This window comes from Gambusia affinis, linkage group LG22 (genome assembly GCF_019740435.1).
Source record: "Gambusia affinis linkage group LG22, SWU_Gaff_1.0, whole genome shotgun sequence".
Taxonomy (NCBI): Eukaryota; Metazoa; Chordata; class Actinopteri; order Cyprinodontiformes; family Poeciliidae; genus Gambusia; species Gambusia affinis.
The window spans coordinates 8,689,888-8,705,825 of record NC_057889.1 but is presented as its reverse complement, the minus strand read 5'-3'; the positions used below and the strand labels follow the sequence as shown (position 1 = coordinate 8,705,825).

General features: G+C 40.7%; 2 protein-coding genes across 5 annotated transcripts; both read right to left on the bottom strand.

Moving 5' to 3' along the window:
- Positions 1-194: 194 nt before the first annotated feature.
- tram2 (translocation associated membrane protein 2) lies at positions 195-7,857 on the bottom strand. Of its 3 annotated transcripts, none has more exons than XM_044107358.1 (11): positions 7,644-7,857; positions 5,555-5,618; positions 5,335-5,444; positions 4,334-4,450; positions 4,158-4,216; positions 3,001-3,085; positions 2,745-2,815; positions 2,478-2,582; positions 2,216-2,359; positions 1,058-1,215; positions 195-952 (listed from the first exon to the last, which is right to left on the bottom strand). In XM_044107358.1, the coding sequence occupies exons 1-11, from the start codon at positions 7,761-7,763 to the stop codon at positions 876-878; spliced, it is 1,110 nt and encodes a 369-aa protein (XP_043963293.1). In that variant the 5' UTR covers positions 7,764-7,857; the 3' UTR covers positions 195-875. The 3 variants fall into 3 exon arrangements, with proteins under 3 accessions (XP_043963293.1, XP_043963294.1, XP_043963295.1); XM_044107359.1 differs by lacking the exon at positions 7,644-7,857 and adding an exon at positions 7,495-7,563; XM_044107360.1 differs by lacking the exon at positions 7,644-7,857 and adding an exon at positions 6,801-6,973.
- A 478-nt stretch (positions 7,858-8,335) lies between these two features.
- On the bottom strand, positions 8,336-14,752 carry xkr5a (XK related 5a). 2 transcript variants are annotated; one of them, XM_044107356.1, is made up of 7 exons: positions 14,101-14,752; positions 13,339-13,522; positions 12,990-13,174; positions 12,693-12,905; positions 12,404-12,573; positions 12,108-12,219; positions 8,336-11,256 (listed from the first exon to the last, which is right to left on the bottom strand). In XM_044107356.1, exons 1-7 carry the CDS (start codon positions 14,165-14,167, stop codon positions 10,310-10,312), a joined length of 1,878 nt encoding a protein of 625 aa, XP_043963291.1. In that variant the 5' UTR covers positions 14,168-14,752; the 3' UTR covers positions 8,336-10,309. The 2 variants fall into 2 exon arrangements, with proteins under 2 accessions (XP_043963291.1, XP_043963292.1); XM_044107357.1 differs by having other exon boundaries at positions 13,339-14,100; positions 14,631-14,739.
- Between the last annotated feature and the right edge of the window lie 1,186 nt (positions 14,753-15,938).

The following is a 15,938-nucleotide window of genomic DNA, read 5'->3' as shown; positions in this document are numbered from 1 at the left end:
AAAGTCCTTCACTGAAACACAAAAGAACTCTCAGCTGGAAACATACCAGCGCGGTGTCATTTCAAATAATTACTGAAATCTCAGGCTTCATGCTGACAGGGTTTGATAAATATTTTGTAGTCCAAGAGAAAAACTGAAAAAGAAGTCAGGGAAACATTTAAAAACACTAATAATAATAAAACAAAACCCATCTGTTTCAGACCAATGTATTTTTTAATAAAGTAATTGATAAACAAAACAGAGGGAATAAAAAGGACATGAAATGGCATGCGGTAACATCCACAATATATACTTGATACAAATCTATTAAGTGACCAGTGAGAAATGCATGATATATACTTTTTTTCTTTTTTTTTGCTGGTTAGTTCATATCGTTTCATCAGCAACGCTTTTCTGCCCCGGCGGAGCAGAAAAGAAAACAAGCCAAGCCGGCTCACTAGTATGAGCTGCAGTACAGTACTTATGTTTGAGAGTATGCAAAAACACATTCAACATGGACACAAAGATAACATGTGCAGCACACAATACTCACTTTACTTTCTTTTTTTATTTGTTGCCGTTTATGAATCACTAACGGTGTGCCTTAGTGTCGGATCGCAGGCTGTGGAGATGTACAAAAACACCAAAAAGAAAACCAATACTGAAACAATGAGAGGAATAAATGTCTGTTGGGCTCAAAGGATGTCCTTGGATTTTCATATTCCAGCATTCAAGCCAAAAGTCTGTAGTAACTGAGTCCTTGTATCATCATCACAGGACATTCTCAGCCAAAACCATGTGACCAGCGGCAGCTCTCCCCCTCAGCTTCACTGCTGTGCTGATGAGAAACCTTAATTAGGGATGAAGTCACCGTGGAGGCCAGGAAGTTTGCCACCTCAAGGGGATTTGAGCTTCTTTGTCCGCGGTGAGACTCCATTCTCAGCTTTAAGCACTCCGTTCTCATGATAACCAACTAGCAGGGAGACAGAGGAGAAAAGTTAAAATATTCTCTGATGCGTCATAAAAGTTAGAGCGAGACAAGTTGAATGAAGAATAAAATATTATCTCAGGAGCTCACATGTGTCCCTCTTTAATTGCCGCATGGGTTGTTTTGCGGTAGCCTTCTTGCGGACAGCTTGTTCGTGTCTGAACTCCCGCCAGCGCCTCAGCTGGAAGCGGATAAACTTCCAGAGGAGCCAAGATTGAGTCAAACACACCACCAGTAGAACAGTCATCCTGAGCAAGACCAAATGAGAGAAAATTAGTGCTGCTGCCATTAACTGACATTCTTTCTTCTTCTTCTTTTTTTTTTAAAGCAGTCCTGGTAATATTGGCCAAAAGACCTGTTCGTGCTGGGAGTCTGGATTGAAAATTGCGATGTAGAAACAGATTCGAACTAGCTGGCCGGTTGTCATAAATACTCAAAAAAACAAAAATTAACAAGGCAGTAAGTTAACCTGATGCTAGCATCTCAGTACACTAATATATAGACAATATATATTAGTTTAGATGGTATGAATCCAACAAGCCTCATTCTCATTCAGTTTTCAAAGCAATCACTGTTATTAGAGAGGGGAACCAAGCATTTTTGTATCTTATTTTCAATTTTCTTTTTAAATTGAACAAATCTTCATATTTTATTGAGGATCAAAGGGGAACCTTTCAAAACAAAACACAGCTCAGGTTCACATGTTCAGAAAAGCCGATACATTTTTGGAAAAAAGAAAAAATAACGATAGTGGCAGGGTGAACTTAAAAGTGAGCAATTTTTTTTTTCAGTTTGGCAAGTAAATCGGGACAATTCTTTTTCAAAGCTGTCTTATAGCGCTGTAAGAGTTGGCTGTAGAGTGGCAGGTTTTTATCAAATGATAAAACTGACTAATAAAGAGGGAATGTTTAACTAGAGAAGGCTAAAAACAAAAAAAGTTGTTTTTTTTTAATCAGTTAATGAACTTGTCTTTTACCCACATCTCTAAAGAAAAAAAAAAAAGACGCTCAGTACTTTTGTCCACTTTCACAATTAGATGCGATTGCTTCATACACTTATAACCTCTTCCAATTTAAGAGATATTCTAATCCTTAGATTGTAGTTTCTAGATGGTCTGATCCAAACATCACATTATACATTTTTCAGCCAGTCTTGTCCCAGGCACCCGTTTCGTGTTAAAGATATACAATGTTTATTGAGATCATTCATTTTTTTCTATTAGTCAAAAAAGCCTAAACCAGGGCTCACCTTATCAGAACAGTGTTGAAGTTCCCCATCTCTATGTCCAGCCCCTGATTCTCACAGCGGGCCAAACCAAAGCCCACAGCGAGGAACATCAGGGTCAGAGTGGCCATCCGTGTAAACACGAAGCTCACCGCCCACAGATCAAACCTGAACCAACACAGCAACGTGGCATTTTTCAGATTCACCCTGCATGGAGCTGCATTGATGCAAATTAACCTTTTACAGCTGAATGACTTGGAACCTATTTAGGTAAGAAACCCCTTACATTTTCTGATGATTCTCATCAGTGAAGTACAGGAGTCTAGCAATGTGGAAGCCCAGTTCTGACACGTACTGGAGAAAAAGGAGCACCAGACCCACACGGCTCAAACTACAGAAGAGAAAAAGATCAACTCGAGGACATACAAGCAAAACCACAAACAAACTGAGCTGGGTTATCTTAGCACTTTGCTCTTTGCTAATGCAAACTTCTTCACAAACCTTCCACACTTCACTATCACATTAGCAATCAGCCCTACTCACAGACACTTACTTTAACAAATAAGCTACAGAGATGTGCAGCAGATAAAGGCAGATGTACTGCAGCTGACGTGGAATCTCCTCCTGAAACAGAAAGCAGTTATTTTTAGAAACACGCCCGATTCTCAAATCTTCCATGAGATTGCCCCTCATTCTGTTTAGCACATCTGCAGGGAAATTATACAAGAAGTCCATGGAAGGAGTTCTAAACCAAGCTTATCTAGTCCCACTCCAGAGCTCCACCTGCTCCCTGGGCCTCCTCCACTGACCTTGCGTACTTTCTGGAAGTAGAGTTCCGGCAGAGCGTGGAGCCAGTAGGCCAGCTGAGTGAGGTAGAAAAACTTCACCTGAAACCTTGAATGCAAACACGGAGAACAGTGGGAGAATTAAACAGAAGCAAAAACAGCAGCAAACATGCTGCAGTTGTGTGTGCATAAATGAACACAGATGATTCTTATCTGATCAGAAACATGCAGCACTGCTGGTGTCGGCTACTTCGGCTTTGTTTTTATTTTGTTTCAAGGAGGGTTGCTGTTTTAACAAATAGTTTTGAAGGTCTGTTCTGAAGATGTTCTTTGGGTCATTGGCAGCGTTTTCTTTGAAGTAGAACTTTTCAGAGGGGAATGAGGTTTTTATGTGTCATGCAATTAAAAGACTGAACTCTGAATTGTTCAAGCATAAAAAAGGGGTTTCCAACACTATGAAAGACGCCTAAACCCTCATGTTTAATTTGCACTCATACAAAATACCTTTTCATGTCTTATTTATGTTTTCAGAAAAAAACTGTTTACAGCAGGTCATGTACTTGCCAGTTTCTACATCATTGAAAAGTACCGCAAAATATTTAATTGCTAAGCTGTAAAAAAAATGAATGAATGATCTGCAGTTTAAAAAGATCAGTTTAATTTATTTTTGCAGAGAAGAAAATTATTTAATATGCTGATTTTCTGGAAGCATTATGCACTGAGGCCATTTTTCTACAAATAACATACAACTCCTTTTCAACAATTTTTTTTTTCACTTTAAATTTGCCAGCAAAAATTTCCTTTAAAAAATTTGCCTGCAAATGTGGCGACCTTCTGATGACCCATGCCAAAGCAGTTCAAACTAAATGGAGTACATGGATAATTTAAATTACACTCCTTCTTGACTTCCAACCAGGTCATGTCTCGTCATAAAAAAACAAAACAAAAAAGAAAACTTGTCGATTCTAGTCAGGATCCAATTTTGTCAGTACATCTCAGACATTACACAGGTGACCCAGTATGAATGAAAATGATCTAAAACCATATTTTTCAGCAGAACTTTACTCAGTTACATGTAAATTCTTATTTTTTATGACTTCTGGTTAAAATTCCAGTGTACCACCATAAGAACAAGCAGCTCTGTATTTATTTGTAAAAGAGTAAACCTTGTAAATATCTACCTGAGGTGCGAATGGGGGTAGTTCTCCCAAAGGCTGCTGGGGTGCAGAAGATATCCTTCCTATTTAGAAAAGATCATAAAGAACAAATAAAACCCTCTAACTGCCTTATTTCTACATGTCAAAGTTAGGTGGAGTATCAATAAATAAGAAGTTGTACCAGTAAAATCTTTACTCACTGTAATGAGGATGTAGAAACTCCACACACTCGACACTAAATGGAACACACCCAGCTGACCTGACTCATTAAACTTGGTGTTTTTGCTCTTGGACAGGTGAAGGCGGCGGTTCACTTTCTGTGGCAGGAACAAAACAACATATCATGTGAGTGACACTGGATCCTGTCATAATGAGCGTCACTGTCACTGTGGCCACAAGGAAGTGTCATCGATACAAAAAAAAAAAAAAGAAAAAAGAAAAAGTAGGGCAAGAAGAGACAGGAGATACCATTTATGGCTGCTGCTGACAAACACTCCTCTAACGGTGTATTCCTTTCAAGGCAAACAAAAAGCTGATGGAGGGTGCGAAAATAAAATTCATTTGTCCTTAGTGACTGGCTGTATTTTAAGACAGATCAAATATTATGTGACTTTACTATACACAAGCAGTCTTTTTCTGTGTTTAGAATAAGCTTGAAAATGTTTGTAATGACTCATCATTACGTGTGCAAATCCAGCCAAGTGAAAAAGTTTACTTTCTGACCTTTGGATAGACTTAAAGTATAATCTTTCACACTGTCATAATCACATTACTTTTACCAATTTGTATGGAGCCCAAAAAAATTCAATTTAATTTCTGGTTATTCTTTTACCTGCTCCTCTGAATTATGCATATTGTGTTGGCCTGTCACATAAACTCCTAATCAAATACTATGAAAACCTTCTATGAATACCTGTTAAAGGCAGTGAGGTCATCAGAACATTTTTAAATACAAAACTTTGTATATAAGAAATGATTTAATTTAGCAAACCTGGAGAAATCTTATAATATGAAGGCAAACATTTGCAATTTTATATCAGTAATGGAAGAAAATATTTTTTCCTGTATGTATTAACATAGTATAGTTATGTACATAGATTACAATACAGTGAGGTTTTTGTTGAATCTTGCAACAAAGATAAGGACACTATATAATGTTGTGATTTACAAATGCATTTTGCTTGGCAGTTTAGGTGCTTACATCCAGAAGATACTCCTGAACTACAGCATGGAGGATGATAGCGATGAAGAAATAGAAGAGGATGGTGGCACAGTCCTTCCATCCATAATGATATGTAGTCACCTCTCCCTCTAAGCACACAAAGGAGGGAAGAAACACAAAACACATTTTGTTAAAACATCCTGGAGAAGTTAGAAAGAAATGTGTTTATGGTCTTAAATATAATTTCGTCACCTCTTACCTAGTGATAATGTGGTGATGTTGTACTGGGGCTGAATAAAGAGTATGGCTGTCTTTGCTGTTGCCTGAAAAACAAAGGACAAAAACAAGTAAGTGATCTGAGTAAAGCAGCTTCAACAAACTGGTCTTCAAAGTGTTGTTATGAGATTAGATCAAGACAGTATCAACAGGAGGAAGAGAAAGGCGTAAAATGAACTGAATTCCTACGGATAATATGCTTGTTAAAGACGTAATCAGAAGTAAGACCAGATACCTGAGGATTTTTTGTATGAGGAATTTCCATAGTATTTCCATAGAATTTCCACCATGCTTCCACTATGGTGGTAAAAATACTGTAATATGTATACAAGCCAGAAGGTTCTATTTTAATATTATCCAATTACATCACCTTTGTAGACATGTCTGGATTGTTCCATTGACATGGCCTGTGGTGAACTGCAAACAGAACATCTTAATGCTTTCATTAAAACAATTATAGACAACTGGAGTAATACGATCTGAATCTGTTTGTAATACTGAGCTGTATTGGAATTATTCAGACTAATATGAACTGAATTTGGACCCAACTGTGATTGGCACAACTGTTCTCCACCAATGTAAACCATTCAAACACCATGGTGCTGCCATCATGTTTTACAATTGAGATGGTGGGTCTTAACCCATGTACAGTGTTAGGTTTCTGCCACTCACGGTGTTTCGACTGGAGGCCAAAAAGTTCAGTTTAGATCTCCGAGCATCTTCTTTCCTATGTTTTCTGATATGGTTTCATTTTAACAAAGTATCCCCCTTTCACAATCACAGGTCAGAATCTGACTGTATGACTGGGAGTCAAAGAATGAAAAGAGTGGATTGGAATTTGGACAAATTAGGCTACACATGTTTCCTAGTCAGGTGCCTTGAGATAACATTCATTGTGAAGTGGTCAAAAGTCCAAAACCTAGCCTCTTAAAGGACAGTATTTGCTTGCTTCTGTTTTAAGCAGTCCAAACTGCCAAAGCATACAGGACTGTTGAGAAAGACTTGGTGCTCTGCCATCGGATTGACCATCACAACAACTCACTGCTTTTGTTCTGTTTGCTGAGGGCATTTAACCTATGAGAACAAGATCTGAAAAATCTAGTTCATATGAAATGCACAGTTCCCTTTTTCTTCTGAAACCAGAAAAAAAGGAAATCCCCCTTCAAGTCATTCTCATCTCGACCAGATGTGTGATCACAACCAGAGATCCGGACAGAAACTTTAAATACCCGGAGGTGGGGACATGATGGCTTTAGCAGGGTGCTAGGAGAAACAGCTCCACCATGAACCATCTATAGCTGAATGTCCTTGCCGAAATAGCGGCTGGTCAAAGCGGTCTTTGGAGCTGCTAAAGCCAGAGTGGCCACAAGCAGCGGATCAGAGTGAGACGTGGCAGTTAACTTAACAGATAAAGAGCGCGGCTGAAAACAAAGTAACTTCCGTTACTGCCTTTCAAAATAAACAGGAGCGGTATTAATTACAATACAGCGAGTGCCGTGCTTTTATTTTGAAAATAGGAACAACCTAATTTTCTGTATAATTTGTTGGATTTTTGCTACAGTTCATAAAGTTTGTTACAACACAATGTTTACTGGAATGAAGCATACGTTAAATATAAGAAAATATATTCATCTTGACAGGAAGCAAAGCAGGTAATTACGGAATCATTTTGTTTATGCGAAAGAAATCCAAGAGCCCTATTGAAGATACTTAACACTAAAAGCAAATATGTAATATTTCACTTTGAAAATCAGATCCCCGTAATATGTCTTGCAGTTCTGTTCAACACTTATATAAAGCTGTTTTAATTCGTGTATGTCTTCGACTAGAAAAGCAGCACTTACTGGCAACACAAGTTGTTGGGGAAAAAAAGTACATGAAAGAAGGTGATATTCTCGTTCTTATCGGTCGGTGTGAACGAACCTCTGATGCACTCTGCACATAATCGATAGAAACAGAGCTTTTCAGCTCACACATCAGTGCAGCAACGCACAGACAGACTTGCATTCTTAAAACAGCTGAGAGACAAACAGAGACGAGGGAAGAAAAGAAAGAATCAGAGTTCATCTCACCTCAAACATCAGTCCGATCAGAATGAAAATTACCAGGCTGAACACGATGTCGGCATGGTTCTGGATGAGAAACTCCTGGCTGAAGAAGGGGTAGCTCTTGTTTCTCCGGCGAAATGCCATGTCAGCTCACTGATTTTATAAATCAGAAAAATTTTTCGGCTCTGCGAAGTTCAGGAGTTAACTTTGGCGGCGGTTTGCGCATGCGCCTCATCTTAAAGGGCGAGTGTCATAAATACCTTTAAAGCCGTTCAGGTCTCAGCCTACTGAAAAAAAAGATAATTAGACACAAGTCTCAAAACTGAGGCTGTTTTAACAACCTGTATTGTTTTTTACACCCGAGAAATTAAAAAGATTTGGCTAAAGGTTACAAAAACGACGAATAAAGACAACCGTTGTATTAAGTACAACAATAAGAGTGATTAGTATTTTCCGCTTTATTTTTTAATTACTTCAAAGCCAACAGTCAGTTGTGAAAAAAACAATAGGAGACGTGCAAAAAGTGTCTTATTCATGTTCCTTTAGCTTTTTACACTTGTGATTTTATGAAAAGAGCGACACTAAGTCGCGGACAACCTTGAAACATAGGAACGATACTATTTACATATATTTTTCAGAAGTAGTGTGTGTCAAATGTTTCAGCCTAAATCTGTTTTTTTTTCCAGAAGTCTCTTGTATTTAGCTCCACCCACCATCAGTTTTAAATAACTTTTCTATTACTGCAGGAATAACATACAAGTCTGAGATTATTTCAATAATTTCCTAAGAACTATCTTTAAAAATATTAAAGAAATAATAAGTCAACTCAGTCAAACATGTAGGCTGTTTATTGCTTATTTCAAGCCACCAGTGGCCTCAGACGTTATATCTCAAAATGCCACACAGGCATTGTTACACTGCTTTCCTGTCTCACAACAGTGCTTCTAATAAAAGTTTGTCACCTGAAAAGAGCAATCAAGAGCAAATAAATAAAAAAAAGTCACCATAAATGTCTCATAAGCACATGATTCATTTTGTCTCACAGTAGATGAATTTGTGCCTGAGACGTTATTGTTGTTTTACAACATAATGTTAGTTCAATAAGTTATTTAACAATTACATGGTCAACATGTAACAGAAAAAAAAAAGATAAAAAAAACATCACAGTTTTCTGCTCAACACAATGGCAATTAACACCACATGAAAAACAGAGCTTATTAACATCACGTGTATGTACCGGTAGTGAAGTCTTATTTTTTACGTAAAAGGAAAAAAAATAAAAATAACAGCATTGCAGCAGAAACAGATTATACTGAAAATAGTTGTGCTTTTAAGAAGCCATAATAGCTATGGCTTACATTGAGATAGGTTCAGAGGTCAGATGCTCCACTCACTGCTAGAACTATGCACTCCGTCATCAAACAGCTGCAGTGATATGAATGTTTCAGTATGACTTACTGAAATTCGCTGTTGTTTCAGAGCAGAGTCGCTGCCTATGATAAAATGTTTTAAACCAAACTAGCACGTACCGTGCTTTGAATAAATACTCACACCCCTTGAATCTCTTCACATTGTGTCATCCTGCAACCACAAATTTCAATGCAGCTCATTGGAATTTTATGTGACAGACCAACATATTTTTTTTTTTGGGAAATAAAAATGAAAAAATGTCTGCTGTGCATTTGTTATCATAACCCCATACCACTAAATCTAATGGAACTAATTGAATCTAGAAGTTGCCTAATCCGTAAATACAGTCAATCTGCATAAAATGTCATGTGAGTATAGGTGCAGCTGTTCTCTGAAGGGATTTGTTAGGGAATACTACTGATCAAAACACCTGAGACCATGTTGAGGACAGGTTCTCAAAACTAATTGTTAAGGAGAGTTCAAACTATTCTTGCAGAGACAACTGGTTGTTTTGTTTGGAGTTTACCTCATGTTATGTGTGTGACACTGCAAATATGTGTAAGAGGTTCAAATGACAACTAAATAAAATTTTTTGCCCGTATCCTGCAGCAGATTACCCCTGCATTCAGCCTGAAAACATCGTGGTCACTGTGAAACACAGTGGCGCCAGCATCATACTGTGGAGATGTTTGTCTTCAGCAAAAGCAGGGAACCTGGTCAGAGTTGTTGAGACTATCACTGGATAAAAGCAAATCACACATTCCTGATTTTTAGCTGTCAAAAACTAGTAAATTAATAATAAGTTCACAAATCTGCACATGCACATAAAATCCCAATAAAAGGAGTTTGTGGTTGTAAACGTCCAAAATCTAAACATTTCAAGGGCTATGCATACTTTTGCTTTCATTTTAAGTAATCACAGTCAAGGGGAAGCAATTTTTTTTTTTTTTTTGCACAGTATAATTCCAAAGTGTAGCTGTAGTATAGCACAAATATGAACTGATACCAGGGCTGGTGGCGTGATCATACATCATTACTGTCACTTGAATGTCAGATTTTCCTTTAAAAAAAAAAAAAACGTTGATAGTTTCTGTGTTTCCAACATTTAGAAGCAATGCATTTTTTAGAATGGTTAATGTTAAGAGAAAACTAGATGTTATTTTAGGTTCCCTACTGCATGTAGTGCTCTAACCCCTACGACTCTGATAAAGCTGGTGTGCTCCATTAACGTTGGATCAGCTGCTGCTCTCAACTTCTTCCCCGATTGTGCCACATGACAGCTAGAAAGTATTATCTTCCTCTCTGCGGGACAGTATGAGCTGCCTTCTTGGACCTGTGAGATGTGGGACGCTTGGGGGAGAATCCGACACCCCGCAGTCCAGCTTAGGAGTGGAGGTGCAGCGTGGCCCGACGCGGCTCATGAGTCCACGCACGTCTCTGTGTAGGGCAGGATCACTGGGGATGGAGCTGAGCCGGACCCCCTGTTCCAGACCCCCGATGTCCCGGTCCAAACGGGGGTTGCTGGCGCTGCTGGGGGACTGGGGATCAGCACTGAAGTACAAGGTGGAACTTGATTCAGTAGGGCAGTAATAAGGCTCTGGGCTGTCTCCAAAAACAGACTTGCCCTCCGGGGAGCTGCGTTTAAAATCCGATGCGGGTGACTCCATGGGGCTTTCCATCTCCAGACTGTCGTCCTCTCCCTCGGGTCGCTCGGTTGACGTGGGCTCGCTTACGCTCTGGAACTCGTCTTTGCAGTCTGAGAGTGGAGCGAGGCCCTTACCCTGGGACTCGGAGGTGGACACCCCTTCACAGCTGCCTCCAGCGGTAAAGGTGATGCCCTCGTTGCTTTTAAACTCCTGGTTGTACTCCTCCATGTCCAATATGGCCGCAGGCCCACCGGCTCCATACGCCCTGTTGATTTTACAGAGATCGCCGGTTTTCAGGGCCAGACGGATGAGGAGCCAGTGGTGGTGGAAGCAAGGGCAGGAGCTGTTGGACTGGCCTTGACAGTTTCCCGGGTGCTCCAGCAGAGAGCCAGCCATGCCGGACAGGGAGAAGCTGCCGTGATTCTGGACAGAAGACGCTGGCAGACTTTTGTCGCCAAGAGACAAGGAGGACTCGCCTTGCTCTATGCATGTGCTGCCCATCTGATGCCGGTTTGTACCTTGGGAGATTTCTGTGGACTTGGGATGGAGGAACCGGTAGTACAGGACCAGCGAGATGGCTCCTTGGAAGCAAACGAGAGAAAATATCAAAGTTTAGTATGTATTCCTTCCCTGTGCCCTCCGACTGATTGGCACCTCTGTTAGATTGTAGTTTGCGGTAGTAGGTAAACACAGACACACTCCTGTCCTACTTGGGTAGTGTGTTCGTCTTTCTCATTTTGAAGAGTGTCAAAGAGAAATGGGCCATTAATTATTAGTGGTGATTTAAAAAATAAAAATGCCTAAGTGCAAGATTTTCTCCACATTTAATAACTGTATGGTAATTGAGGATCTTTTGAATTTGTTTTTCTATGAATTTATCCGACTGCAACTTATTTAGATGTTTTTCAAAAAGGTTTATCAGAAAAAGTCAGTCAATTTGCGGTGAAAAGCTGCAGACAAACACTTCAGTCAGAAGCAGCTTCATACGCTAAGTTTGTGCACACAAACAAGAAATTTGACTTTGGTTCAATTTTGCCCTCAGTGAGAACATTTTAAATATAAATAGGGAACTATTATAAAACATGTTTTTGTAAATATGTGCATATACAGTGTTTTTACAAACGAGGAAGACAAGGTTGAATTAGGGAAGGTGAAGGTAAGTATGGATGTGGGACCTTCGACTGTTAAGTGTTCATCAAAGAGACAACCCGAGGAAACAAAAAAGTCTCTCTTCACTGTTGTGTATTTAAGAAAATTTGGTATCATATGATCTTAACAGCTTCAGACATATCAGATGATAAATTTTCTACCTTTGCAGCCATATAGTCGTTTTTAAGAGTTTTGATTCCATACATTTTGTTATCATTATTATTACTAACAGAATTGGACTGGTTTATGCCTCTGTACAGACGCTGCGGACAAAATTACTCACCAAGGAAAAAGCTGCACAGCACAGAGGTGGGAAGGGTCATGCTATCCCATGATGCTTCGCTCAGGAAGTCGGACGCGGCCAGCAGCAGAGTCACATTCTCTACGAGCATGAACTAAGGGAGGAGGAGAAAGTCACAGCTTTACGTCACTTCAGGCTGAGGACACCGAGGTGAGAATGACGGTGCAAACTTCTTGCTTTATATAAGTGTGTGTCCTTGTAGGTCGCTGTGTGGGATGAACGGGCACACCGGTGCACAGCGCATGAAACAGTTTTCTGTAAAACAAGTCATTTCTTACTGCATAGAAGCTGGCCATGCGAAAGCGCGAGGGTCCGTCTTTGACGTTGAGGAAGAGGAAGACGTGGATGAGCCCCAGAACGCCGTTAAAGGCACGCCAGCACCAGTGACCAGTGCAAATGTCGGGCTGCTGTGATACTAGCCAGAAGGAGGCTGTGAGCCAGTGAAAACCTGGATATCAAGGCAAAAAGGACCAAAATCAGAGATTTATAGCCCAAATGCAAACTACGGAAGTTTGTTTTTGGATTGTGCCTAAATTGTATCGGAGGACCTTCCCTCTCTGTGCTCACCTGCTACTCCGCACACCCACCAGTTGAAGACCCTGGCGAAGAACATGAGGCAGGTCACCCGGGCTCCCAACATGCCTGCTCTCCAGACCAGCTGGCACAGCAGGGCTGCTGGTGGCATGGCCAAGTGGCCTGGTCGTATCAGGCAGCAGGCTCTGCTGTACAGCACCAGGGCCCAGGAAATGGACAGCACGCATAGTCCACAGCAATATGCCACTGAGTATTAAACAGAAGCAAAGCATCAGACAATAAAGTCATGCCTAAAAGGAGAGCTAATAACTGACTTAGAGATGAGCTGACCTGGTGACATTATCCCCACATCTGTAGACACAACCACATACGCCTGCAGCAAGCTCTGAGGCAGCGTTAGGACAAGCGCCTCCAGCAGCCACAGGGCAGCAACGTCTGCCTGCTGCATGACAGCCGCACCCAGCTCAGCCACCGAGCCCTGCATGTGCAGCACTGACCTCATGCAGTCCCACAACCTGCCAGCAGAGGGAGACAAACACCTGAACAGGGATAACCTTCTCAATGACAGAATGATGTCAAAATCCCTGTCTGCACTTTCAGGAGTGTCATATCTCACTGAACATGCTGGCTGTGCTCACATGCAATAAACCCCAACATCCTGTGGTTGTACAGATCATACCTTTTAAAGATGCCCAAGTGTAGCACGTGTATGACGGAGAGGTAGCACCGCCTTTCATCCCCGTCATCATAGTACCACTTCACACTGAGCAGCTGGACTGCTGTCCCAGGAAGGAAGAGGCCGAGTGTGAGGCCTGCCCACTGCGTCTCCTCGTTCCAAAGGTAGAATCCTATACAGTAGATCACTGATGCACGCACGCCAAAAAAAAAAAAGACGAGCAGAATGCAGGTTTGTGCAAGAATTTAAAGTGCAAATGGAACTTACAGAGTGCAAGAATGAAATGAGGTAACAAGAGGTCATTATGCATAAAGCATGCTTTATCAGTGGGACGGATTTCTGCAAAAGAAAATAAAAATTTACCATTTGGCATTACAAACTGAATTTAACTGCAATGTTTTATAACCAGGATGGAACTGGATTTGAATATGTGGATGGTTTGTATTAGATTGATTTGGATATATATTTTCATATACCTGGAAACGTGTCTTGGGATGACATGTGTTGCAAATTGGCACTACATAAATAAAAGTAATTGAAGTGAACTGTATTAAAGCATTGCATATGTTCTGATATATTGCCAAATGCACAGAATGCCACGAGCAAAAAGATCCGCCACAATGCAGTCATGCTGTCTGTCTACCAGCTTTGATGCAAACTTCAAATATTTGTTACATAAACTGATGCTGCTCAGAAATGAGAAATCGGCAGAAGTGTGGAGTCCAACCAGTAGCTGAGTATTTTTATCTTCAGGGAATGGTATACCTGCAGAACACAAAGTCACACTTTGTACAGATCCAGTCATCTTTCTGGTATCCTGACCTTGGCTCATTGATCCGCTTGTTCAGGGAGACTGAGCTGACAGATAACAAGTGTGATGAGAACAGCACGAGAGATAATTTTGTTTAATATGGACTAAAATTTTAGAAATTAATATGGGGTAAGGGTTTTAGAATATAAATGCTGTTTGTGGTGAGTGGTAGGATGTAAATAGCCTTGGATGATAGGTGAAGCTGTTGGGGGACACCTTCAGGTGTTCACACCAGTTTCCAGCTGAGGTAAACAAAGTCTCGACTCTGTTCACACTAGTAATAACAGCTTCACCTATTAAATTGTGTTTCCACATGAATATAAAGCTTCGTGACAGTACTACAGTATAGAGGTCATATTTCCAAGAGTGTAGCTAAAACATCCACAGTGTAATGAAATCTGTCGTCTCGCTATTATTTTATTTTGTTAGATAAAGCATTAACTTGGGAGCGCGAACGCCACCGGCAAGCTAGCTGCCCACTTACGTGCGCTCCGCTCGGCCACGATAACCAGCGCCGACACGCCGAGCAGGATTGCCTGGCACCACGCTATCCAGCAGCCGCTCCGCCGGGCCGCTGACGGCATCCTGCGGGCGAGCGCTCCAGGAGCGGCGTTCATCATGTTGCAGATTTGTGTGAGCGAGGAACAGCCGGGGACATGATCCTGGTCATCCTTCTCTCCGGGTACATCCGTTCCCTTCTTCTTCTTCTTCTCCCGTTGCCCACCCCCTGTCAAAAACATGACGTCAGTGGTCGCTTTAAAGGGGCATCAGTTACCGAGCGACTGATGAGACTGTAACTGTAGAGTGTTTACGGCAGTCCATCGTATCATTTGATCCCCGTCATCGGCCATAACATTATGACCACTGACATTCGAAGTGGATAACATTGATAATATCTTCATCCTGGGATGTTGAGATATATAGCCTACATCAATCACCAATACACGATCTGCTGTAGCTCAAACGATGATGTTTGTGCGAGTTCTGATAGACACATGTCAGAATATACAGTGGGCCACACCTCATTGCGTGGTTTTGACCAGTTAGCCCATTCTGACCAGAGTTCTCCACCTAAGTAGGAATGGACAAACAACTGGAACAACTGGCAACACTGATGAATCATTTGTGTATATGGGAGCCATGTATTTAAAATGCTTTCTTGTTTAATATGGGGTATCGGATTGCACTGTGGAAGACAGCATGGTTGTGGATGTTATCATGCACTTCACCTCAGAGTTATTAATTCATATTAATAGATCTGAAATGAAAATCTTCATGCCAGATAGGACAATATAACATTATGAAGACAGCTATTATGAAAGGGCATTACAAGTCTTTTGCAGATGTAGTGTTTTTATCAATTAAAACTAATATCATAATTGGCTACTGGAACATGGATGTGGTCTCATTTTCAGATCCAGTTACAACTACAGAGGTAAATGCATCTTTGCATGTTCACTGCAGGTTCCACAAGAGGGTCTCAAGCATTCTCCTCCTGAATTTTCTCTTGAGTTGACTCCTTGAAAAAAAACAAAACAACAACATTGTATTCTAAAGTTTCCACCGGTAGTATCTGTATAATAATTTAAGAAACATGGTTGTAGGACGTTTTAAAACTTGGCAATTCTTTTTTTATTTCTTTTCATCAATACAGAACAAGATGAAGAGCAACTGTAAGACAGATGGTGACTTGATCTACAGTGTATCATCAGCTAAGAGGCAGGTCAGGTAGGAGACATATGAGCCGCCAGTTTCAGTGTCCATATTAAAGCAAGTTTCAGATCACCATGGA

What these genes read in the sequence shown, in the direction of transcription:
- tram2 (XM_044107358.1), bottom strand. Translation starts at nt 7,763, where the DNA reads ATGGCATTTCGCCGGAGAAACAAGAGCTACCCCTTCTTCAGCCAGGAG. An exon ending in GATGAGAATCATCAGAAAAT is followed by an intron (nt 2,360 to 2,477) that starts GTAAGGGGTTTC and finishes GTGTTGGTTCAG; the next exon opens with GTTTGATCTGTGGGCGGTGA. An exon ending in TTCAACACTGTTCTGATAAG is followed by an intron (nt 1,216 to 2,215) that starts GTGAGCCCTGGT and finishes GGTCTTGCTCAG; the next exon opens with GATGACTGTTCTACTGGTGG.
- xkr5a (XM_044107356.1), bottom strand. Translation starts at nt 14,167, where the DNA reads ATGAGCCAAGGTCAGGATACCAGAAAGATGACTGGATCTGTACAAAGT. An exon ending in TGTGACTTTGTGTTCTGCAG is followed by an intron (nt 13,523 to 14,100) that starts GTATACCATTCC and finishes TGCGTGCATCAG; the next exon opens with TGATCTACTGTATAGGATTC. An exon ending in GTGGGTGTGCGGAGTAGCAG is followed by an intron (nt 12,574 to 12,692) that starts GTGAGCACAGAG and finishes CTTGATATCCAG; the next exon opens with GTTTTCACTGGCTCACAGCC.